Source organism: Anomalospiza imberbis, chromosome 2 (assembly GCF_031753505.1).
Source record: "Anomalospiza imberbis isolate Cuckoo-Finch-1a 21T00152 chromosome 2, ASM3175350v1, whole genome shotgun sequence".
Classification (NCBI taxonomy): Eukaryota; Metazoa; Chordata; class Aves; order Passeriformes; family Viduidae; genus Anomalospiza; species Anomalospiza imberbis.
The window spans coordinates 106,460,758-106,485,727 of record NC_089682.1 but is presented as its reverse complement, the minus strand read 5'-3'; the positions used below and the strand labels follow the sequence as shown (position 1 = coordinate 106,485,727).

The 24,970-nt window shown below is 36.9% G+C and overlaps 1 protein-coding gene across 1 annotated transcript in view; it reads left to right on the top strand.

Moving 5' to 3' along the window:
* Nucleotides 1-24,970, top strand: part of DZIP1 (DAZ interacting zinc finger protein 1) — a 37,858-nt gene that overhangs the window by 7,537 nt on the left and 5,351 nt on the right. Inside the window, exons 5-17 of the mRNA XM_068182459.1 lie at nt 672-756; nt 2,300-2,424; nt 3,758-3,919; nt 5,292-5,429; nt 6,440-6,502; nt 7,734-7,874; nt 10,129-10,177; nt 11,492-11,548; nt 17,710-17,769; nt 20,816-20,961; nt 21,249-21,444; nt 23,858-23,987; nt 24,165-24,215. Coding sequence (XP_068038560.1) covers nt 672-756; nt 2,300-2,424; nt 3,758-3,919; nt 5,292-5,429; nt 6,440-6,502; nt 7,734-7,874; nt 10,129-10,177; nt 11,492-11,548; nt 17,710-17,769; nt 20,816-20,961; nt 21,249-21,444; nt 23,858-23,987; nt 24,165-24,215 — 1,403 coding nt within the window. The remainder of the gene's footprint in view (nt 1-671; nt 757-2,299; nt 2,425-3,757; nt 3,920-5,291; nt 5,430-6,439; nt 6,503-7,733; nt 7,875-10,128; nt 10,178-11,491; nt 11,549-17,709; nt 17,770-20,815; nt 20,962-21,248; nt 21,445-23,857; nt 23,988-24,164; nt 24,216-24,970) is intronic.

Below are 24,970 nucleotides of genomic sequence, written 5' to 3'. Positions count from 1 at the left end.
TATTTTTAATATATTCTGAACATTAGTAGAATGTATTTTGAAGGTGAACAGAAAGGATATTTCAAAAAGGGTGGGATCCAAATTTGACTTTAAATTTATATTCAAAACTAGAAGGTTAATTATAGAAACAGTAATTGAAAGAACTTTGTGCTTCAGAAGGATTCTAGGTGGCATCTTACAACTCATATACGCAAATCCATCTTTATTGGCTTTTTCCAGCTGTGTGGTGCTCTGCTTTGTGGTGTGGCATGAATCTTAAGAACACCTGAGCTACTAGTTGGCTGGAGTCTGTGTATTGTGCTGAAGAGGGTTGTCATGCCTTTTCTTTATAGTTCTCTACCTACATATATGAATCATTATCTATGGTTTATATCTGAATTTGAACTTGCTTGGCCAGAGTCTCTTCTGTTCAGTTTGTACAGTGCCTAGCTCAATCAGATTCTTGCTCATGATCATCACTGTGAAATGTTAAATAGCATTAATATACTAATGACTTTACAGAAATTGGGTACCATGAGAATTTTTGTTCTTATTCTTGTGAGCGGGAATTTTTTAAAGTTGCCTTCTTTTTATATATGAACAAAATGTAATAACCTGTTAAAAACCTTAACCACTGTATTTACCAAAAAGATGTTACTAATGTGTTTTTAACTGGGTTTTTTTTTTTCTAGTGTCCATTTTGTGAAAAGGCTTTTATGACCTCTTTATATTTAAAAAGTCACATTCAAAGACGTCACCCAGAAGAGTCTGAGATCGGTATGTACTTTAATGTTATCAAAAAAAAATTGAGAGAGGTGGTTTAGAAAAGAGTAAATACAGTGAGGATGTGCAGTCCATGATTTTGTGTAACTTGGAAGAAAAGTTTTTACTTTTAATTTTTTTAGGTGGCAAATCTCAGTTTGTGTGAATGCAAGTGCCACTGACACATACAATGTATTGGACAACATATGTTTCTGTCTCTGGAAAATAGTTAACAAACACCTGTGTGCCATATTCACAGCATCTTTTCAAACTAGCATTTCTGTTGAATACTTTAGTCAGTAGCACAGTTCAGAGCACAGTTTCTCTTTAGGCATGTATGTTATGGAGCCGTGGGTAAAATGAACAAGCTGCACTAAGGGAAAAAAAATTGCAAATATATAATAATTATTAATACAGAAATAGTCCACCCCACCTGAAATCAGTTTGAATAGGATCAGGCTCTCCTGAACTGACTGTAAAATGTAGTGAGAAAGAGAAACTGTTAAGAGCAGTCTAACTTCATCTATCTGTGATACTCAAGGTTGCTTTGCCACTATCTTGCATGCTTTTTTCTCTCTTTACTAAAAACTATTTATTTTAAAAAACAATTATCTCAAAGTTTCTCTCATTCATACCTAATTTCTCTCCTTCCTGCTAGGCTGCATGCTTATGATTTATTTTTAAGGACTAACAAGTATTGACAAGTAACAGTGATTAGAAACAAGTTAGGAAAAAAGGAGTGTTTGGAAGGAGAAAAAGTGGGAAGAATCTAATGAGGTCTGAAGTGTAGCTTGTCAGGCAAATGAAACAGCAGCAAGAGTGAGAGGGGTCTGAATAAGCAGCTGAGGAAGTGTGAATATATTAGAAGGAGAAAGAAGCACTTGTGCACCTTACACTTGATAAAAATGATGATAGTGTAAGATGCTGCAGAAACAGTTGAAGTAATTGTTTTTCAGGCTAAAAGGATTAGCCTGAAATGGCTCTATGGAGAAAATATCCCATGCAGTTATTTCTGAAATAATATTTAGATTCCCAGATGTTGGGCAAGTAAATAACTGGTAAATTGATAAAACCTTTAACAGTTGAAGATTATTGTGATTTTTACATATTTTAACATTTTTTGTTTGATATTCCCCCAATTCTTTCTACACAGATAATTTGCTGTAGTCCAGCTGGACTCCTTACAAAAGTCATTTAGAATAAACTTAACCTAAGATATTGAATAACTGAGGTTCACTTTGTCCTTCATACATCCTCTGTATCAGCCTGCATTGCTTAGATTCCTTTGAAATTAGGTTATAGAATACTTTTTCATGTAAATATTTCATGAACTATTTCACATGTCGGTGGTACAAGTATTTGAGGGTAAGTTAGCAGTCCAGAGAATATATGTATTTAAAAGCATCTATAGAGAATCATAGTAGTGGGAAGGGAAATGGTCTAAGAAAGTCACACTTTGTGAAAATGTTACTCAAAGACTAGAAATGTATTTACAGTAAGTATTACAGTTCCAGAAATTGCAATAAACCTTTTTAAAATTTGTGTTTCTTTCAAACAGAACAGAAGAAGAAAGGAAATATAGAAAAATTGCAGGATGAGATTGAAAAACTGAAGGAGCAGTTGCAGCTCACCAAGTCCCAGTTAGAGTTTGAACAACAGGCTAATTTGGCCAGGTTGTCTAAGGTAGTAGTTACTAAGTAATGTGAATGTCTCAAAAGAATTAGCACTTTGAACTGTGTTCACTCAGCCCACAGAAGTATTTGATTTCCCAAAGTTGAACACTTTCAAGATTCAGCTGGGCAATGTCCTGTGCCACCTTGTCTAGTTTGTGCTGTTGTCAAGAAAGGCTGGACCAGATTATCCTGGAGGGTAATCCAAACTGATCCTTCCAACCCGACAGTCTATGATGGATGATTATTTTCTTCCTTTGTTTTCAGAGGAAACCCTGATCTTCTGTAAAACATGGAGTGTTGTTTTCCACGAACTCAGCTTCAGATTTCTCTTTCTTCAGTCCTTTTGTTCCCCTTTCTTGGAAGTGTTCAGCTTCCGTTTTCAAAAGTCCTGAATGATCAAATCAAAAGCTGGTAGAGTTTCACTCAGGAGTGCAGGCACTGTCAGAATAATGGGTCTTGGCCCTATGTGGACATGTGGAAGATATTCTACTCATTCATTCTGTGCCTAGCCTATGAGAAATACATCTATAACATATTTCTCCTGCCCCCACAGCATTGTTTTGTTTATGAGGTGGAACTTGGAGTATTCATAACCGTGCAATGTAGATTTTTTTGGTGCCTTAGGGGCCTCTTTTGAAGTCACTTGTCTTAGCTGAGGCTCCTAACTGCAAGGGGACCACCTGAAATGTCCTGAAGCTACAGTCTGCAGAGTTACACAACAAGAAGCTTTCAAAACTTCTCTGTTTTTCTGGGATGTCAGGGAAGATAGAAATGTGTGGTGTTACTGTTTACAGTTTGTCTGCCATGACTGACATCCACTGTCAATCCAGGTGGCACAATGTTACTGTCTTCTGATTGAAAGAGCAGAAGATCTTATCCTTGATTGAAGGATACAGATGATCCCATTCTTCCTAGTTGTACAATGATTGCATGTTATAGAGAACAAATTCAGAGTGAATGCTGTGATGGAAAAATGTTGGTGTTTCCTAAAAGACATGTACGTCCTGGACAGTGAAATGCAGGACTTTAAACGATTTGAGAACTATATAAAAATTCATCACTGTGTAGTGGAATGGTTGAAGTAATCTAATGGATGAAGTGAGGTAAATGCATATAGGGATAAAATAGTTCTAATCTCATCTATTAAACAATGGGTTCTGAGTTGAGTGCTGTTATTGCAGAGCAAGATCTTAAGCTTGTGATACATAGCCCTGGAGAAATGTTTTTTGGTGCCATAGGATTTCACGAATATTGAAAGTGACTGCATTCCACATGTAGTTTGGGAGCTTGAATTTGTATTGAATGTAAGGAAAAATAACAAATGGGTTTTTTTTAAATTTTAGGAATGTGAGCAGCAAAAATCAAAAGAAGAAGAGTTTCTACAATCATTTCATAAATGGAAAGATGAAGAAAGAGAGAAATTTGCTGATCAAATAGAAAAAGTGAAAGATATGTTTACGAAAGAGCTTAAGGACTTGCATTCAAGAAATTCAACCTTAGAAAATGTAAGCAATTTGAATTTTCTAACATTTTAAAGCATGAATCCCTTACAATAGATGGCAGTGAACTTCACATATTTGAAATGTGATATAGTCATTGTAAAGTTCTTGCTACAGAACTCTTAAAAATAATGATTGAATGGTAGCTATAATTGTATCTTTGTATACAGGTATTTTATTAACATAATTTCATGTTGCCTTTTTTTTATTTAAAGGATTGCTTTGTATGAATGAATGATCCCTTCAGCAGTTATGTCAGTTTTTTTCTGTACTCCTCAGCTTTTGAATGCCTGTTTATAGGTTAGCAGATACTGTGGTTGCTGCATGTTAGATATCCTTATGTTAATATTTTCAGAAGTGGTGTGGAGGACACTAACCTCTGCATTACAGTCCTGACAGAATTAATTTGTTTTCAATACATGTTTTGGAAATGATCACTAGCTAGTGAATCATAAAAGTTTGGCTGGGTCAGAAAACAAATCTGCATGGCATTACCAGAGCAGCTTATATTTTGTAGCTGCTAAGTCCTGTGTACTTTTAAAAGCCATATTTATTTTAGGTGTAGATATTTGCACCTGGCTCGCAGCAGCCGCGGGATGGAGGTTGGCCGCTCGCTGTCCCGCTTGTGGCCGCAGGGCAGACACGCGAGCGGCCGCCCCCGAGTCTCTGCCGAGGCTGTCGCGGGTGGCAGTGATCGCTGCAGCGTGGGTAGCACAGCACAGGCACAGAGCACGAGGAAACTGAGGCAAAGGAATAAGGGAGGGACACTTGTCTGAGTCTCCAAACGTGTAATGTCGAAGTCAGGGCAGAGCAAGTGAACCAAATGTGAACCTGAAGGGGCTGCTTTTATAGGGATGGGGGGAACACGGGGAGGACACAACCTTTGACCAATAGGAGGGCATTAGGGGAGGGGTGCAGGGTGAGGGCTCCCCAGTAGAAGCCAACATGGGGAGAGAGTAAGCCCCACATCCCAGTTCTGCCGTGAGGAAGGGAGGAAAGGCAGGGAACACTCTAGAACCAAAGGAGTGTGCTACCTTTGACAGACAGGGGTGAGACAAGGGAACAAGGGAGGTATACAGGTGGATTGCCATGTGGATTGACAAACATTTTGGCAGGGAAAACTGTGGCAAACAACTTGGGACTGAACCATTAGGGAAGCTAAATGGGGTACAGCGACTGAACCATTACAAACTTATAACAAGGAATATTAAAACCTACTACAGAAGAACCAGCTGTAAAATAAGAGACTACCACAGATATTATTAATGACGTGAAGTTTGATAAATGCTGACCTCACGAGATATGGGAGAAGTATCTGATGCAATCTCTGCATAACTGTGTTAAAAGAAAATTTTGTATTCCTCCTCTCTCCTATTAGCAACTGTTAGAATTACAAAAGTCCAATATGCAACAAAAATCCAATTTAGGAATACTGAAAGACAGCTATGAATTTACAGAGGAGAAGCCTCATCATCTTCAGGATCATCCATACGTGGTTAGACTTCTGGAAAAGCAGGTAACATTGTAACTTAATGTATTGCTTTTGACAGATTATTGCTTTCATTTTATTTTTCTTCATCTCTGAGTATGATATGAAATCCCTAAGTAAAATTTTCATTATTTTTAATGCAAAAAAATAGCTGGTTTTAAAGTTTTAATACTATTTAATACTATCCATATAATGGCAAACAAGGATTTATTTACTTTATCTTTTCTAAATGAAGTAATTGTTGCTTATTTATTGATATTATCTTATTCTTTATGATTGAGTATATCTGTCTTTGCCAAATCTGGTGGCAGTTCAATTCCAGAAGGCTCTAATAAAGCATTTATGTTTACTCATCTATGAGGCCACTTACAGAAAAATAGGATTATTCCATTTCCCAAAGTGAAAAAGAAAATTAGGAAACTTTCTGACAGGATTTTCCAACCTGTGCCTTTTGTTTTCTTTCATGGTTTTTGGGATGTGAAAGCCTTTGTTATTATGCAGGTATTATACAGAAGTTTGGTCACTTCTGCGTAAAGATGTGCAAAACTTAATTTTGCTTTATGGTTTTTTATTTTATCAAACAAAATTGGCTTCACTCTAAAACTCATATGTTAATTCTGGGGTTTTGTCATTATTATGCAAAATACATTGTTAATGAGTGCTCAAAATTACATTTTTTAGAGGGAAAACCCCCTGCTCTTACTACTCTTCTTGTTAATACACAGAGATGTATCAAAATGCTTGTATATTTCTCACTCACAGTGACTGCATATACAGATCAAAGAGAAAATACAGTTTCTGGAGTGATTGGTAAGAAAACCACACTCAGATGTATAAATCTACTGTTCTAGGCATTAAATACTGGGTTACTCAAATTTCATCAAATCTGTCATCTTTTTGGTATTTATGCTTTATTTAGAAAAATGAAGCTGCATGTATCAAACTAAATGCTCATGTGCTATTAACAGGAAACAAAGCTGCATATATCAAATGAAATGTGTTGTTAACAAGAATTAACATGGATTTCTTCTATGCAGGAAAAAAAGTGGGTGTCTTGTATGCAAGCCAAGTGTCATGCCCATGAGGCAGAAACGTCCCTGGTAAGTGGAACAACAAACCACTTACACCTAAAGGAGACATTTTTTTTTATTTACTCTTTCAGTAGTTCTTGCTATGCTCTAGTACATCTGTCAGATATCAAGAGTTATAAGAGTGTGTCCTCTTAGCTGTATTTATCATCTCCGTGTTTCTGTTATGGTAGGATCTTGGTCTTTCAGTTAAGGCCAGGGTTGAAAATGAATTTATCATTTCATAATCTGATGGCAAACTGAAGCTGTATCTGTCTTTTGAACAGCTTACAGCTGGTTCTGTGAGCCCTGTATTATACAGTATTTTCTGTTATGTGGCTGAATAGTTGAGATATGACTTGCAAACATGTAGCTTTCATCCACCCTGTACCTGCTGCTACCATGGACCTATGGCATATGTCTCAGTCTTTTTTTTCTCCTTCCTATCACTTCTCTGTTGCTTTTTCTGTTGTAGCTTTCTAATGCAGAATCCGTTCAGCTTTTCCAGGAGAAAACACCACGGCATTTTATTTTGCATCAGTTTATATATTTTACTATACAAAGCTTTATTCCTCAGATTTCTTTTTACATCTGCATTTCTTTTTAATCTCTTTCCTGCTTTGTTTCTCTTGCTTCTTTTCCTTACATTTTCCTTTCATCTGCGTGACCATGTAAGAGCTGAGCAGATCATAGTGGTCTGACCAATGCTTCTCCTCCTCTGGCAAGAAAACATTGGGGATGAACCATGGAACAGTCCCCAAAAAGGATGTAGTTAAAGATACACCCATATACAGTGCAAGAATAGAATAAGGGAGAAGTAATGTAAGTATTACTTTTGGGATGGTCCACCTATATAATGTTCCCTTTCTTCCACATTTGGAGGTAATATACTAGGTTTATTATACAAATTCACATATCACCTCTTTAAAGTATCATTGCTGGACACTATTTATAATTAAAGCATTTTTATAGATCTTTACACTTTTCCCTGCAATCTTATTTTTAGGCAATCTCAGCAATGTGTTTGTATGTCCTTTTCTTTATATTGATATATAGGTAGTCTTCCTTGTGTAATTCAAAAGTGATCCAGACAACTGTTCTATGTTATATACAAGTCCTAGTGAAGTCACAGAAGACATCAGGTTTTCACTGAGAAAAAAAAAAGTTAAAAGTATCTAAGGATGAAGCTTGTTTAGACTTTATAGCATTAAAATATTTTGTATAGTGGTAATATGATGTTACATGTCTTCTGATTGCTTTCTAGCTGCGGTCAGAGGTTGAGAACACCAAAACATCAGCAAGAGAAGACCTGAACAGAAATAACATATTTTACAGGAAGAGGATAGAAGAATTAGAGCGGAAGGTTCAGGACCAGAATGATCTGATTAATAATCAGAAGAAGCAGGTCTGTTTTGTGAAAGGCTCTGTTTCAGAGAGCACAGGACACAGAGAGACACTATACTAGCATTTGGGTTTTGATATTTCTCTGACTGCATATTTGATATTCACAGTCTGTAATAGTATTGCTGGAGTGTTTTGGTTGCACTTTGGAAATTACGTTGGTAAATAAGAATAGATCTGGAAAAGAGACAGAGGAATGTAAAAGAGGAATTAAAACATATTTGATAAAGAAAGGCTTAATAAACCAAAAATTTTTGATAGTGAAAAGGATTTAATCATAACAGGATCTAGTGTTTGAAATCTGAAAATACAACTCACACTAAAGATAAAGAATCATATTCATTTCTGTGAGAATAATTATTTAAAATATCACCATGTGAAATGTAACAAGACCAAGTATCAGACTGACCACCTGAGTTGGGGTAACCCTGATTTATAGCCATATATTGGGGAACAAGAGGCTGGAGAGATGTCCTGCAGAAAGAGATCTAGGGGTTTGAGGTGATGTCAAATTGAATGTGAGTCAGCAGTGCCGTGGCAGCCACGAGGGCTAGCCATGTCCTAGGGTGCATCAGGCACAGCATCTCCAGCTGCTTGAGGGAGGGGATTGTCTTGCACTGCTCTGTGCTGACTCACCTCAAGTCCTTTGTGCACCTTTTGGGTGCCTCAGTATAAGAAGGGCACCAGACTATTTCAGTGCATCCAGAGGAGGGCAAGCAAGATGATCAAAGGTTTTGAGGGCATTTTAGGTGGAGCAGCTGTTGTTACTTAGCTTGTTCAGCTTGGAGAAGAGAAGGCTGAGAGGTGATCACAGCCTCAAGGGGGGGCAGTGGAGGAGGAGGTGCTGATCTCTCTGGTGATCAGTGGTAGGACACAAGGAAATTGAATGAAGCAGGTCAAGTTCAGATTGGGCATTAGGAAAGGGTTCTTCGCCCTGAGGATGGCTGGGCACTGGAACAGGGTCCCCAGGGAAGTGATCTTGGCATTAAGCCTGTCAGAGCTCTTGGCATGCCTGGAAAATGCTCTTAGGATTAAGTTTCAGGTAGTCCAATGAGGGAATTTGACTTGATCTTTGTAGATCCCATCCAGTGTGATTTTGTGATTTTATATTTGGAAATGAATTGGTTTTGCCTAAAATAAGGTTTTGTTGAAACATAATATAGATTTTTAGAGGTGATTGTGGGGGAAGATCTGGGTAGTCTGGAGTTTAGACTATGGCATGATTATGTGGCCTATTCCTCTATTAGATGGTGCATTCTTTGTAAATCTGATTTTACACATTTTGCTTGAGATTAATGTTAAATGTATACTTGAATGCTTAAAGAATGGAAAGACAAATAATAGCTTTTACATCTCCGCCTTCACAAATTTTATGGCTGGAGAAATGGAGGACTTAATCATAGATGAATTTCCTTCAATAAAGTGACCTTTGGAAAGATAACAGTATGACCACAGATGTATAGTAGGTTCAGAAGAGTCCATGTTTAGTGTTTTTGAAATACAGTTGTGCAGATCTACATTCTCAGTCCTTGGAAAATAGAAGGGCTTGAGAAATAGCTAACACTTTTGCAGAATCCAAAGTTAATGGACAGTGAATAGAGGCACTACTGGCTATAACCAAACTGATAAATAAAAGAGGATCAGGGTCCAATATCTTGCACCAGCTCCATCTGACAGTGACTATGTATTTGAATGAATCGTGTTCTTCTTCTCTTTGGGGAATTGGAGTGCAGAACATTGTTTTAGTGATACAGGATTCACAAGTTTCCCGTTTTCTTTAGATCACATTGCAGACAGTGTGTTTCCTTTACTCTGTCAGTTCGGTGCTTGTCCTGGGGTGTCAAATAGACAAACCTGAAAAGTGGAGAGGAGAACTGTTCGTGCACTTAAGATCAATGTGTAATTAAACATTCCAGTGTTTCCCTGTAGTGGAAGCTAGGCTTGCAAAATGGAACATGAATTGCTGAGGAAGACTGTGTTGGAACTCTTAAGTGCTGAAGTGGCCCATAAGTCTGCTCTCATTTGACTTTATAACTTGCAATAACAGGATGTACAAAGCATGAGTGTTTATTAAGAGAACACAAAACATTCATTAAGCATTAACAAAATATATATTGGGCACAGAAGTAGGATTTTTGTCCCCAAATCAGTAATTTATCTTATGGAAAAGTACTGAAACTAGGTATTTCATGCTAAATGTTCATTTTAGATATTGATCCTTTACATTTGCATCCATGTATCTGTGTTTTCTCCTTTAGATAAGAGAACTGTCCACAAAACCAGCTCCAAGTGTTAAAACATATGATGGTGAGTACAAACTGTAAGAAAAATCATACTTAGTTTCTGATTTCTGTAGCCTGGCTGAAACAAATAGACATCAACTTGACTAACAAAATGCTGAAATAAAATCAGTACTGGAAATGTATTTGTTTTTCACAGGGTACCTACCTCTTTCCATGCCATGATTTACAAAGATCATGTTTTGTAGCTGTAAAGACTTCTAATGTACAAAGTTGATTGCCTGAGTAGTGAAGAAATGTGAAATAGAACAACTTTATTTTGTATTACGTAAAAAACTTCCAGATTTGCTTTATGAAGTATAATTTTAATCAGGTTTTTTTTCATGCTTGACTGTCCTCAGGCTGCAGAACTCACAAAAGGGAAAATACTGAAAGAGTAGACAAAACTAATTAACTTGTCAGCTAAGACACAGATGTTCAAAGAATGTTAAGAACTCTTATATTTTTGTCTGTGCAATACTTTAACATCTGAAGTCTATTACAAATAGCTAAACCTGATAATTGTGTTTCAGGATATTGTTCTGCACTACAAACACCCATATAGTTAGTTAATGCTGCAGTTGCAGTGACTTGAAGAAAGTTTATTGCAGTAGGTGATGACAGATGAATTAACTCTGATCTCAGTTTGGAAACCATTTTGCTGTATTAACAAGACCCTGACTTGAACTGAGTCAAAGAGCAGGGAGTAGGTTTAGTTTGAGGAAGGCCTAGTAAGAGCATGGCCATGTGGCTTTTCAGCTGTTGCTGGTCATATTCATTCACACTGTAGCACAGACAAGTAAAAGTCCATGGCACACAGGCAAATTTGCTCCTAGCCCCAAGCTGATCTTAGGAATGTAGGACTGAAGGGCTAATTCACTCCAAGACCATACCCTATACATGATCTATAGGTGTGTGAAGGTTTGCACTCATTGATGTCACATGTGGATGCTGCCAATCCTCTCTGGGCAGTACAAGCCCTGGTCAGGCTGGTCTTCACTAAGTAGTTTTGGGCCAAGATTTCTTCCCTGTGACACAAAGGCAGCATGCACTTGTGACCAAAAAAATTATCACATTCCAGTCCAGTGATGATTTAGTTAGCAGTGTCTTTTCCTGATTCTAGATGTGTTAAAAATGCTAAGCATACATAGGGATGTACTTTTATGTTGTGAAGGAACGGTTTTTACTTCATAAATGTTTTGTTTATTTTTTGTCCATCAGTGTAAAAAAATAACTAATTTATAAATATGATTAAATATTGCTACATTTAAGAATCTGTATTTTTCTACTACTGTTTACAATAATACAATTTCATTACTTTTTTACTATTATGTTATTCTAGTGAACACTGTAGAGCGTCTTCAAGAACCTAAACCAAGTCCATCAGTTCCCCCACATGGTAAGTATTTTTGGTAGGTCCAGATCCAGTACTTTCAAATCTAACCCTTGCTCTTCTCAGATATGTTGTTTGTCAAATCATAGTTCTAAGAGTAGTTATATTGAAAGAACATAATTTCTATGTCAGAGTTGAGAATTTCTATAAAATAATTATAAGGATGCACTACTGAGAAGAATAAATGAAAAACAAAATAATTTGAGAATATTTCCTAGAATAGTTATGTTATTGAATCACTTAGATGAAATTTATTGAGGAACAAATTTGTGTTTTCTAATGAACAATATGCTTATAGTGGATAGGTACATTATATGCCTATACTGGATAGGTACATACATCTACTGGAATTTGTATAGGGAAACATGTGGAGATGTTTGTTTAGAAGTCTTGAAATACTGTATTTTCCATGTGACTTCAAATGGCAAGGAGCAAAAATACAGAAGAAGTAATCAAAATAGACAGTTATCTTGTCCTAGTTCTTCAGAGTATACCTATGGTTACATATAGATCATTATTTGGGTATTTCAACTTGTGGCATTGTGGTATCCTTTAGAAGGCGAGCGGGGCAAGGGAGCTATATTTACATTGTTTTGTACTTTGTGAAAATAGTTTTGTTTTTTTAATCAGTATGCAAATTAATGCATTGTTACCATACCAATGTTCTGTGATCAGCTAATTCTTTATTTTCCTTTTAAGTAGTGAAGTAATGAAAAACAAGCAAGCAAAATGTTTCAAAACAGTTTATCGATTTGAATTGTGAATTATAGTTAAATAAGGGGTTTTTCTAATTATTTCTCTTCGTTTTTAAACCAGTCACAAGTAGACTAAATGGAATTTGTCTGTGAAAAATGTGGATAATTTTTCACCAAATGCAAAAAGTTCTGAAAATGCCTCTGTGGAGAAAGGGAACATTATGTATCAAGCTTTTGATAACTTGAGGAATGAAAAACTCATGTAGTGCTCATTTTAAACTATTTTTTATGACAAGAATCATTTAAAAAAGGAAAAGTGATTGTATTATTGCTGATTATTCTCTGGCAACATTATTTAAATAATACAGAGATTTCTGTCTAAACTATGCAAGGTTTAGTTGTTTGTTGCTTGTAGCTTTCTAAGTTAAACTATATAGATGAATGTTGTGTAGACAAAAGTAATAGTATACAAAGTATAGAGAATTAGGATTAGCATTTGGAACAATTAATTATTTTTCATTTAAGCCAGCCTCATTACACCAAAACAGTAGTTCTGGTTCTGGCTAAGAAGTCTCACAGCATGTAGTTTAGCAATTGCCCTGAATTTAATATGTAAGTTGTATGAAGATTATTGCTGCTAAGGACTTACCCACCAAGCTTGTCTAGCATTGGTACATTTGCTTTCATTTGTACTGAGAACAGAAACAGTTCTTTGGACATCAGTATTTTTTGTACTCTGACCATTTAAATCAGCTCATTCAGATCTTTTATAATTTCTCGCTGCTTCAAATAAGAAGTTTGTGACATCTTGTGAAACTCCTCAAGATAGAAAAGACTATTCCTGCCATTGATACACAAAAGATTCACCATTAGTTTATTATGAAACCTCAAAGGAGGTGTTCCCTTCAGATTCCTTTGCTGATTACTATTTTATTTATCTCTGCAGGTCTCTCTCTCTGTCCCCTTTCTTCCCTTCTGGATTGTTTTTTAAACTTGCCTTACCTAATTTTCTGGAGGTTAGCAGAAGTTATGGTGTCTTTCCCGAAGTTTTCAGGACTCCTCAAGGGATTGACTTACTGAATTATGACATCATGGCTGCATCTCATGCCTTTATGAAAAGGAAAGCACTTCCTGGTAACTTCTGTAGACAAATATATTTAGCACAGATCATCTTATAATTGCCTGCATATAATATATCTTCATTTTTTAAAAATTAATTCTAGAAAAGGCTCTCTAATGTGAACTTAAGTACACTTTTCAAAGCCACTCAGAAGCTTTTACATCCTAGTATTCATTCTGCACATCTTGAATCTGTGCTGTGAAAAGATACCCAAGTTGCAAATGTGAGTTTTCCTACGTGTAAAGTAGGAGAATGACTATGTTAGGTCTGGTGTTTTTGTGTTAATATTCCTGACTTCTTGTGAGAGCTAGTAGAGCTCCTTGAATGCTGTCCTGGCAGAACATTCTTCTGTCCATTTCTTAGCTACCTGTAGGGTTTTGTGCAGATATAACTTAGGTCTTACTTTGAAAGATTACTTCAGTCTCACAAAAAAAAAAAAAAGGCAACAGATTAATGACAATTTATTTTTCTGAATAATATTTTAAAATTAGGTTTTGGCTTCTATATTACTCTTGAAATGTTGATATTTGTTCAATATTTAGTGGGTTTTAGGTCAATAATAATAGGAGGAATTGAAGACAGTTGTTAAAAAGCAAAGCTACCAATTAGATTGTTCATTAAAACCTATATCTCAGTCTACAAACATGGTGTGTACACCAAGGCTCCCCTATCACTAGGGACATAGCTGAAGCATCTGAGGAAAATTTGGCTAAAGTACTTACTCTTCCTAGACAGTAAACAGAGGAAAGGGGTGCCTTCAGAGTCTGGTTCAGCTGAACTAAGATCTGAATGCTCTTTGAAGATGCCTGTGTCTCTTCGATGACTGTAGAAGGAGTCTGAGGTGACAAGGCTCCTAACTTAGAGGCCTCAGGTAAGTGTCAAAAAAAATCAGACTTAGGAATATTGGTTTAAAATTAGTATTTCTGCTGTTATGTGCAGTATGTTGATTTCTATTGATCAGTTAGGAGAAAAAATATATGAAGTGCATTAATTGAAATACAATGGTCCAAAGTACAGGTATCACAGATTAGGTCTGGCAGCTCTTTGTATGTGTAATTTGAGTCTAAATTAAAGGAGTATATAATAAATGTATCCATGACTTACATTCCTTACACCTCCAAGAAATGCAGTAGTTTAAAAAACCAAATTTTACGTTTTTTGTTAGGTTGTTACATTGTAAGTGCACAGTGCTTACTTTTGATGACTACACCATAGATAATTTTACTGCTTCTGTTAAGGCTAAAAGTTTTTTAGCATTTCATATTTCAACATAAATAGATGGGATTTCTTCTTTGAATGTTAGCCAGAAGACTGTTTTTCCAATAGCACTGTCAGAATATTGGGATTTTATTTATCTAGTAGATTAGAACAGACAAAAAATATATGATATACATGAAACATACACAGCCTGAATCCTTCATTATTGTTTATTATATCTTCCTATTCCACCTGTGTAGAAATTGTCTTAAAATACTCTTTAAAACAGGTATTTAATTGTTTCTTAAAGTATGCTGGGCACATAATTTTTCAGTAGTACAATTATCCACTGAGAAATTAGGGTAACCTGTACTTTTGATACATCTTATCTGTGTCTCCACACATACTAGCTGGCAGAAGAGATAGTCTGGAAGATACGGGATGATAGACACACCTCTGCTGGCCTTAATGAGAATTAATATGTGATGATCAGATGGCCAGAAGAAGCACATCTCTGGTAAACATAAGGAGAGGACTCCCTAAGGGGGGTCATCTCCACACCTGTCTATAAAGCAGAGTAATGTTTTTTCTTAGGTGTGGTTCCAATGTGATGTTTAATACATATCTCTTAGAATATGTGTACAGTGAAGAGAAAGAAAAGGCTTGTTTACGTAAGGGAAGTTGGTGCTTTCAGGTGTTGCACTCCCTCCTGCCTTAGCATTTGATCTCTTCTGTTACCATGCAGTGAACAACAGTATTACACATAACAGTAATGCATTTTGGGTCTGCTCTTGTGGATATTCTCAGTTCAGTCAGAGAGAAAAAGAGAAAGATTTCTGCCAGGCTAAGCCTGGGAAAAAGTCTGAGAGGATTGTAAACAATCTATTATCTTGCTTTCAGTTCATGTTGTTTATAGATATGTTCTACTACACTGACCTAAGTCCAGTGTACCAATCAGGTGAAATGTTTTTACTTTAAGATCAATGGAATTAATGTTCACGATGTTCTCTATAAAAGAGAGAAGTGCTTTTGAATAAACGCACATTTTGCCTTCTGAAATCATGCGAGTCATTTTGCCCGTCCCTGGCTCAACAGCATCATCCTCTTGCAACTGTTCTTAGTAATTCCTGGTTTTTCATTTCCTCTATTTCTGGTACAGTGAGGAAGAGAAGCATATACCTTTATGCCTGATCAGCAGACCATTTTCAGGTCTGAGTTCTGGGGACTGGGATTTTCCTGTTACATTAAGTCACTTAGCAAGGACTTATGCAGAGATGAGTCAGCCCCTTTAAGCAAAGAGCATTTGAGTAAAGTACAGGTAAAACAAGCATAGATTAAATCCAACTACACAGCAGCTATCTTACCAATTGGTAAGTCCAGCCAGGAAACTCAGAGGCCTCACTGCCCATGCAGCTTAATTAAATCTTCCCAGAACGTTTCATCTGTGCTTGAGGCTCTGTCCTTCTAAACAGACACATTTCAGCCTTTTGGGAATGATTCCAAACTGTATCTGAACACTATTTTGGAGGATCTTAGTTGGTGAAAGGCAGCAGTGTGCCAGGAGCAGTAGTGTGGAGGATCATGTTCCAATGCCCAGGAATGCTCTGGCCACTGCTAAGTTTTACAGCCTTAGAGACTGAAAGACCAGAAGCCCATTTGTCTCTCAGAGTTTTTCTTTTAAATGTTTTCCTAAGATATTTTGATATTTGCATCCTGTTAAAGAATTGTGATAGTATAAGAAGCATTTTTTAAAAACTTCTTAGTTAGTGCAAGTTCTGTGGGAGCAGATCTTAAGTCTGGTAATTGGCTTGAAAAAGCAGGTGAGAGGCTGAATATCACCACAGGCATGGAAAGCATGAAGAGACCAGTTCCCATACACAAGCATTTATGCCACCAGATTTAATCTCCTTTACTTGGGGAGTATTGGAGATGTGGCAGTGTCACTTAGCCCCAAATGCTTCTTTCACTGTGATTACTTATCACAGTGCATCCATGTTTGTACCTGGTGTACAAGAAATGCCAAAAAACATCTTCATGCAACATCACTTCTTCCCCTTCTACCCAAAGAGCATAACAACCATTTATAGTGCAAGAGGTTTTTTGTGAAGAATGGGGATGTAGGCCCAAACTACGACTAATAAATTGTTTTCTCTTATAATGCCTGTAGTTGAATGCTGAAAGTAGAGTTTGCATACCTGTTTTTATTGTAAACCCTACAAGACTCATGCTCTAGTTTTCAATGAAAGCAATTAATTTGTAGAAGGTGAATATTAACATTTTAAAAATCTGAATTGGTCTACATATAATAATTTTCAAGTGTGTCTTATAGCTGAAGTTTATAAAGTTGCAAATAAACCATAGTCTGACTTCATTGTTTGTGAAGCAAATTGTACCTGACAGCCTACAGAGTGATAAATTCAGTGTGTTTGGGAAGCTGTTTGCAGCACAGACATTTCAAGAATTCTTTAAAACACGTGATAATACTGAATCTTACTCAACTGGAGTGATTGAAGATTTTTAAAATCGATTTATTGGGAATTATTTCATATATATATACATATGTTCAATCTCTGTCTTGCACATATGGACTCAGTACTTAATAATTCTCTGGAATAGTGAGTTAATATATTTTTCCATATATTTTTGAGGTTTACTTTGTCCATTTCACTTGTCTTCTTTAAACTTTTAGTGTGAAATTGCACATAAACAATATTTTTAAATACATCTTAAAGAATTGCTTCTTATGAGAAATGAACATCAATATTGATTTATGTAATCCTGGGTGGCCCTGTCATTGTAGATGTCTAAAACTACCCTACCTGGCCTACCTGGTGCCATTCCAGAAGTTGTGTGATGTATCAGTCAAACTTGTACTGATAGCTTAAAACTCTGATGTATCTGGATGACACCATACACCTGTGTTTGGACAACAGAATCACTCCTGAAGTGACTATTGTATTAGGGTCTTCTCTACAAAAATGTACCCCTGAGGCAGTGAAGAGTCATGTTGCAGTGGGTTTGTGATGGTTAAGCAGCTTGTCAGCAATCAAGAAAGTTGACATCAATGTGGCGGGTTTTTTTCTAACTTTCCCTCTCTGGACCTTGACCTTTTTCTGTCCTTTTTGTCTGGTGTTCCTGTTCTTCCTTATTATTAGAGCAGGCACCCTTGGTGCATATGCTGGAGCCCATAGAGGAGCTTTCAGAAGAGGAAAAAGGTAATGATTGATTTAGCTCAAAATATGCTGGCATGTGTTTCTTGAAAACAAACAATATTACTTGATACCTACAGTATTTTTCATTGTATTTCAATTGAAGAATTATATTTGTGTGATTTGGGTGGGAACATTATTTGTGTCAGTCTCCTGTTTGCTATTGCTTGTAAATATTATGATTTCCTCATCCAAGTTCAATGTTTTTATGAAAATCTGGCTAACTTCTTTAAAGCAGGCATATTCCATAGGTCTAAAGGGATTTGAACTAAGCCGAGCAAAAATGATGGGGAAAAGCCCCTCACTAGGAAATTTTTGGTAGTGACACTATTGCAATATGTGCTCACTCCCTTTTTAAACTCTGCATAAGAGGATAAAGAGTTCAGGTGGAAGGAAGTTGGTGGAGGTTGGAGCTGCCAGCTTTCAGGAATGCATCACAGGTACTTTTACAAGTAATCTGACTTGCACCTGCCCATAAGCAGCCACAGCTCCAGCCAGGGTTGTGCAATTCAGAATAAAGTTACATAGCCCACCACTGGCAGCTGTTGTGCCTCTTCTGAGGAGACCTTGGAGAAGGCCACATTTACAATGACAGAACAGAAAGCACTGGTTCATCCTGCATGGCGTTCTTCTCCTGAAGGCAGCTAATAGTACTTTAGGTGAAACACCAAATAGCTGAGCAACATGAAGATCACTTCTGTGTGTGAAAATCAAAATCAGTCTTGAACCCTACAGCCAGTGAGTTTAAATTTCAAAGGAATTATGCTGTTTTGAAAACAAAATCATTGTTTGAATACATCTGTGTGTTGGGAGGTTTCCCCAGGGAAAATCCAGTGACTCTGAACAATCTGAAATAATGACTGCTTGCATTTTTGTCGTTCCTTCTGCTGTTTCTCTTGCTTGCCATCTTCTCTCTTGATGGATTGTCTTTGTTTCTTCTGCTGTGCCTGAAGGCATGGCCTGAAGTGCAGAAGAGAAAAAGAAAGAATGCAGTCTGAAAAGATAGACCAAGATTTTTTTGGTTTTGATGACGGTCATTTTTAAGGGAGAGTGTGAAAATTCTTGACTCAGAACATCATTTTCTAGGATTATGTAGGAGCTGAAACAGTGGACCAGATGTAAGGTCTCTTGTCTCAAAAGTTAAATTTAATATGTAGGGATGAATAAAAAAACAATTCCTTAAATAATTGCTCTGGCAAAGAGGATTTGGCTTGAGTTAATTAGCAAGATAATATTGTCATTAATTAGGATAATGCTGGATAGTCTTCTTACCCTTATTAGTATTTCGTAATTAGGAATTTAAAAATTAGTTTAAATGTATCTATTTTATTGTAAGGATTAACATTGGAAAGAGATAGGATTTTCAGAAGGCTTCTGGGAGCCTTCCACTTTAAAATGTCTCATGTATGGCTTTCTGGGAGGATTTGGTACTGACCAAATGGCATAATGATGGCATAATGCCATCTTGTCCTGAATGGGGATGGTCAGATAGCCCTGTCTTTCCTCAAGACCAATTGTTTGCCTCTTCTAGGACTCAGTTCTCCAGATAAGTCAGTTTTAATGTTATCTCTGTCAGGGACTGAATTGTCCACACAGTTCCCAAAACCAGATGAGATTTCAACCTGATTATGTCCTTTTCAACACATATCTAATAGTATGGCAGCTGGATTCTCTTTCAGTTTTCATTACCAATAATTCTTTTGAGGACCCCATGGGAAGCCAGTTTCTCAAAACTGCCAGATATGTCATTTGTGCATCTTGAGGTTTTTTCGTCTCCTCTTTAGGGTGCTTGTCTTTCCCTTAAAGAAAAATGAAAAGTAAATGGAACTGCTTTCTAATAAGCTGCCATTGTTTACAAATAGAAAAAGTGGCACATTTGTTTGAAAATATAATATTGTAAAGTCACAATATGGAATTATGCCCTTCATTCCTGTCTTTCTCTATTGGGTGGTAGATGACTTCGCTGCCTTGTAAAGTATACTGGGAAGAGACAAACTCCTGCCAAGATTTTCCTGTTACTTCAGGGGAGTTGGGAGTGTGGTTTATAGCATTCTTTCCTGGGATGTTTTATACTCTTTGCCAGTTTTGCTGACCCACTGCCAGACAGAAGCAGCCATCATGGTTCCACAGGTCATCGCTTCATTTACTTTAAGTGGCATTCAGCAAAATTTTGTCTTGCCAGTGGCACTTTACAGACAGGCTCTAAATGTGTGTATTTTGCTTCTTTACTTTCCTGTATGACCCTATAATACTTTGGCCTAACTTGAATGTCAGTCTTCATTTTAAATGGAAGAATCTGTCTAGATGATTCTTTATTGCTTGCATAAGAGTTCTTTATTGACATAAGTGTCATTGTTGACACTTAAAGCAAGGGAAAGAGATAGGAACTTCTTTGTCTTCTTTTAAGTATGTATGATGTCACAGACTTGCATAGAAGAAAACACGACACTGAACTTTGTCCTTGAAAGATTTTTGAGGATGGCTATTATCCATCATGTATTTTCTGTGAAACTAAGCCCCGGACTAAGGTTTTGTCTTTACCTAGACTTTGAAAGTGTTACAACTTTGCAAAGGTTTAATTTCAGTAGATGATTTTATCAGAGAACATCATGTTGCTTGAAGCTTTTCTTAAGAAAAAGTTTGTAGTGTTCTTGTTCTGATTTCTGCTAGAATTCAGCTTTTCTTTGAAATACCACGTTTAGAGAACTTAAGTATTAGAAGATAGTCTTTCATTATCAGAAGTTTTCAAGTACAATGCTAAAAGTAAAGATCTTTGTTGCCAAATATTCAGTGCTGTATCTTTACAGTAACAAGAGCAATAAAAGATACTTGTGATGGTGAGTACAAGGTGCTGAGGTACAGATTCCAAGTGAGCTGGCTTTTGTAAGCTAGCCCAGTATTTTGAAAATGACACAATTCCACGTAGATAAAAAGTGCACATATATGTCTATGCTATTTCTAAAGAATGCATGCTTCAGTGCAGTTTTTGATTGTCTCATATAATGTGGATTTTAAAAACATCTCATAACAGCATTTTTCCTTCTTATTTTAGAAACTGAGAAAAGTGATCTAAAACCAGACAGAAGTAAGAGCTATTTAATAAATGCTCTGAAGTCTGATCCTTCTTTAACTAAAGAATTGCGAGTTGTTTTGGAGCAAGCTCTGGAGGAGAAGCTGGAATCCTTGGGAATCAAAGCAGTAAGATACTGAATTATTTAAAAGAAGGGTAATCATTGTAACACTTTCCTTCTGTTGTCTTTCACTCCTCTACTACAGTTCTCAACCTATAAAATCCAAAGCTAAATTTCTGTGTTTTAAATAACTGTAATTCCTTAACCAGTAACCTGAGAGGATGGCCATCAAATTATAGCTGTGGAGGATATGGCTACACTTGTGAGCAGTGTTACCAACTTCTGTGATTTTTCTACGAGTTTTGTGATATCTGAAGTCTAAAAGAGTTTTTGCAATACAATTTGATTCCTTAGGGTGTTCGTGGAATATCAAGTGATCGCTTAAATAAAATTTTGCGAGCTATTGAATATGCCAGAGAACGCAAAGAGAAGCAAGAGCCCACCATTCATGGAATTCGAGAGCGTCTTGAACGTCAAGTTGGCCTTCGGGTTGAAGAGAAGTCATTATCTTCTAGCAGAGCTGATTCCTGTGCTCAGCTTCTTGGCGAAGGTTACAGTGGATTTTGAGGCTTATTTCATTGTCTTACATTTTATAACTGCTATTTAAAGTTTTATTTAACAACATTTCTGTATAGCTGCTTTCCTTCTTTTCCATATCAACATTCTATATAGTTATGGACAACTAAACTGTTTTTTTTCTTTAAAAGGGTTCTTGACATGGTGTTCAACAGCAAATGTCTTAGCTCTGGCAAGATAACATAGTGTTGTGTTGGGAGTGTAGCAAGTACTTTGGCAGCAAATAAACCTCCTTGCTTTCCAGCTGGTCCTCACAGATCTGAAGGGCTGAGTATGGCTGTGCTTAATTTCTGATTTTAACCATTTCAGCATCTGAAGTGTGATCATGTTCCCAGATGCACCAGTAATGTGGGTCACAGTCTGAGTCTGGTCTCATTTTGTGATCCCAGATTCACCAACCTTAACCTCAGTCCCTCTTCCCTGGCTGACTGCAATGATGAGGGTCATCCAGCCTCTCTGCCTGATAACCTACCACCCTCTCAGCATGCCTTCATGGCCACATAATCCCTTAGCTACCCATGTTGTGGCATATCTCATGGAAGTCCCTTCATCATATATCTCATCGTCATAGGCCTCATTCCTACATTGTCCACTGCGTGACTACAGTCACACCTTCAGTTTGATGCCCTTATCACACCTGCTTAATGGATTTTTGGGGTGTCTCTGTAGAGCAATTGCTCATACCTCTCCCCCACACCTTTCATTATACCACACCCAGACAATATATGTTTCTGGCAAATCATTATACAGATTTTTATGTACGTGTCTATGATAAAAGCAAAACATATTAGAGTTAGGATTAACATAGCAACAACAGGATGAAGTAGTTTATTGAAAATTCCTCTAGCTGTGAGTGACCATCTGAACAGGGAGTCTGACCACTGTTGCTGTCCACTGTTGCTGTCCATCTTACTTACTGTGTTCTTAATGAGATCCTAAGTAAAATTGCTTAGATGCTACCAGGACTGAAATTCCCTGTCAAACTCAGTGGCATTGAGGTTACCTTTCTAATTTCAATGGGCAAAGTGCCGTCATCTCCTTCCCTTGTATTTGCTGCCACAGTAAATTTCACAAGTGAGAAGTGTGTGTGGTGCAGAATGTACTCTAGTTACCATATTGATTGATTTCCATAGATAGAAGAAGTGAGGGTCTCCATCCTGCAGGTTGAACTTGTTGATGTGTGAACCAAATTTGATGATTGACTTGATCTTCAGTGAAGATGTGCTTGCATCATTCCCAGTATCATTCCTGGAAAAGGAAAGCAATACAGCTTTCATTGGGGTTTGTCCAGACAGGTTATCCCTTAGTGGCTTAACTTGTTTAACTGCTTGGACTAATGATTAAAGTCCCTTTTCCAGCTCAGAATATCTCTGTTCTGTCTCTTTCAATGCAGTTGGGCTGAATGTCTCTGGTCCATCAGGGCCAGTGTGAAACAGGCTGCAGTGCCATGTTCTCAACAGAATCCCATTCTGCTGCAATAGGGTCCCTGGGAGGGCTGTGGGACCAAGCTCTGGAGCTGCTTCATGTGTTGCTCAGTCCAATCCCATGACTTTTCCTTTTTGAGCAAACTGTACAAGGGATGGGCAATAATAGAGAAACTAGGGATATTTACCCCAGTATCCTAAAGTTCCCATTAACTGTTGTAATTCTTTTAATCTAGACAGATTCTACCCATGCTGTATTTTTCCAAGGTGTCAGAAGCGGCTCCTTTAATTCATCAGGCTCTGAGAAACTTAACCTCCTTTGGGCCCTTGACACTTGGATGTAGGAATGTCCAAACCCAAGGCTGTTAACCCATTCTTCCCCTTTTCTGTTGCACACACAAACTCCATGGGGTCTTCTCCACCTGGTATTGTGTCACTGTGTTGCAAAAGTTACATGAGGCTGGGTACATGAGCAGTCTGTTAACCATAGGTCTGGTCACATTCTAAAGAGCCAGTCTATCAAAATAGAACATGTGTGGTTCTTATGGATTACCAGAGATATATATACACACATATTACACATACATATATATACACATTTATATACAAATATATATAAGCATTAACTTCAGGATAGCTGTTTATAGCACTAACAATACAATTGCAATCACAAGCTTAATTTCCTGGGTCAAAACGCTTGGCATAGCCAAGGATTCAATTCTAAAAGGTGTCTGATTTCTGAGGACCAGCTGTAAAGCAAGGGGGTTTATTTTCTGCCAAATTGCTACACTTTTTAACCCAACACGTGGTAACTCTGAATTGCTTGGAAGAAAAGAATTGTATTTTTTCTTCTTTTTTTTGTGAAATTATAGTCTGCAGCAGAGACATCTTTAATTGTACAAATTAAATGTGAAAGATACTGAATATTGATTGTATGAATGACATAGATAACTTTTCTTGTAGAAAAACACAGGTTCAACCCATTGGGAGTTTCCTCATTTGCCACACCTCAGAAACCATCAAAGTGGTCTCCATCAGCTGTCCGCCCACCTGGACAAAGAACAATCATCCCTGAGTATAATTCTACACCAAAGTAAGAGATGCCATTTTAAAACAGTCATACCTCAGAAAACAGTCCTATGGGTTTGGGTTTTTGTGGCTGATGTGAACATTTCCTCAATTGTAAGAATTGAGGGAAGAATTCATAAAACTTCCATATGAACTTTATGATTGCTTTCAGTCTTGAAATAACTTGTCTTGTTATTTTTAGATCCAGGAAAATTCTTGGACATGGAGGTTCCAGAAAGACATCTAGCATCACGTATGTTTTGTTCCCTTGCATTTTTGAAGATGACATTTTTGTTGACATGTTTGCCATACAAAAACCATTATTAAGCTAAAATCATAAACACTCTTTGTGCTGCATACTTCATTATTTGGTTTCAAGTGTTACTCCATTTGAGTGTGTTATTATAATCCCTGAAAGATAGCATGTTTTTCTTTCAGCATATGTATTCTATGTTGTGGTTGAGAAAGAGATATTCAATAAGATCAGTAACTTTCTTTAGTTTCTCTCTTAGATGCTTTTTCTGACTGTGTTAATAGTATTTAGAAACTTTGGGGACCTATTTTTTTCAGTTTATTGATATTTTCATACTGCAACCAAAATGAAATACAATATTCCATGTTCTGTTCACATCAGGCACATTACTTTGCCACTTCCTGCACTGAAAAATTCCCACATCTGATTATCGTCACAAGAGACTTTCTGTGGCACAGATTCCTTGACCCTGAAATTTGCTGCTGATCCATGAAAGCCCATCTGTGTTTGCCTGGCAAGACATGTTTTTTACTGGTCTCTTGTTTTGTAAAGATGGTTGCGTAAATGGAAAGAGTCATGTGTTTATAAGAGACCATTTTGGGATAACTTTCTGAGTTTAATTACCAGTGTGATTTCTTTTAATTTTTTTTTAGTACTTAAAATCTAGGGGAGATTCTGCCTTTTTGCACTAACAAAAATGCACATTATTGGAAAGGAAAATACAAGGAAGCTGAAACATGTATGCGTTGACGCAT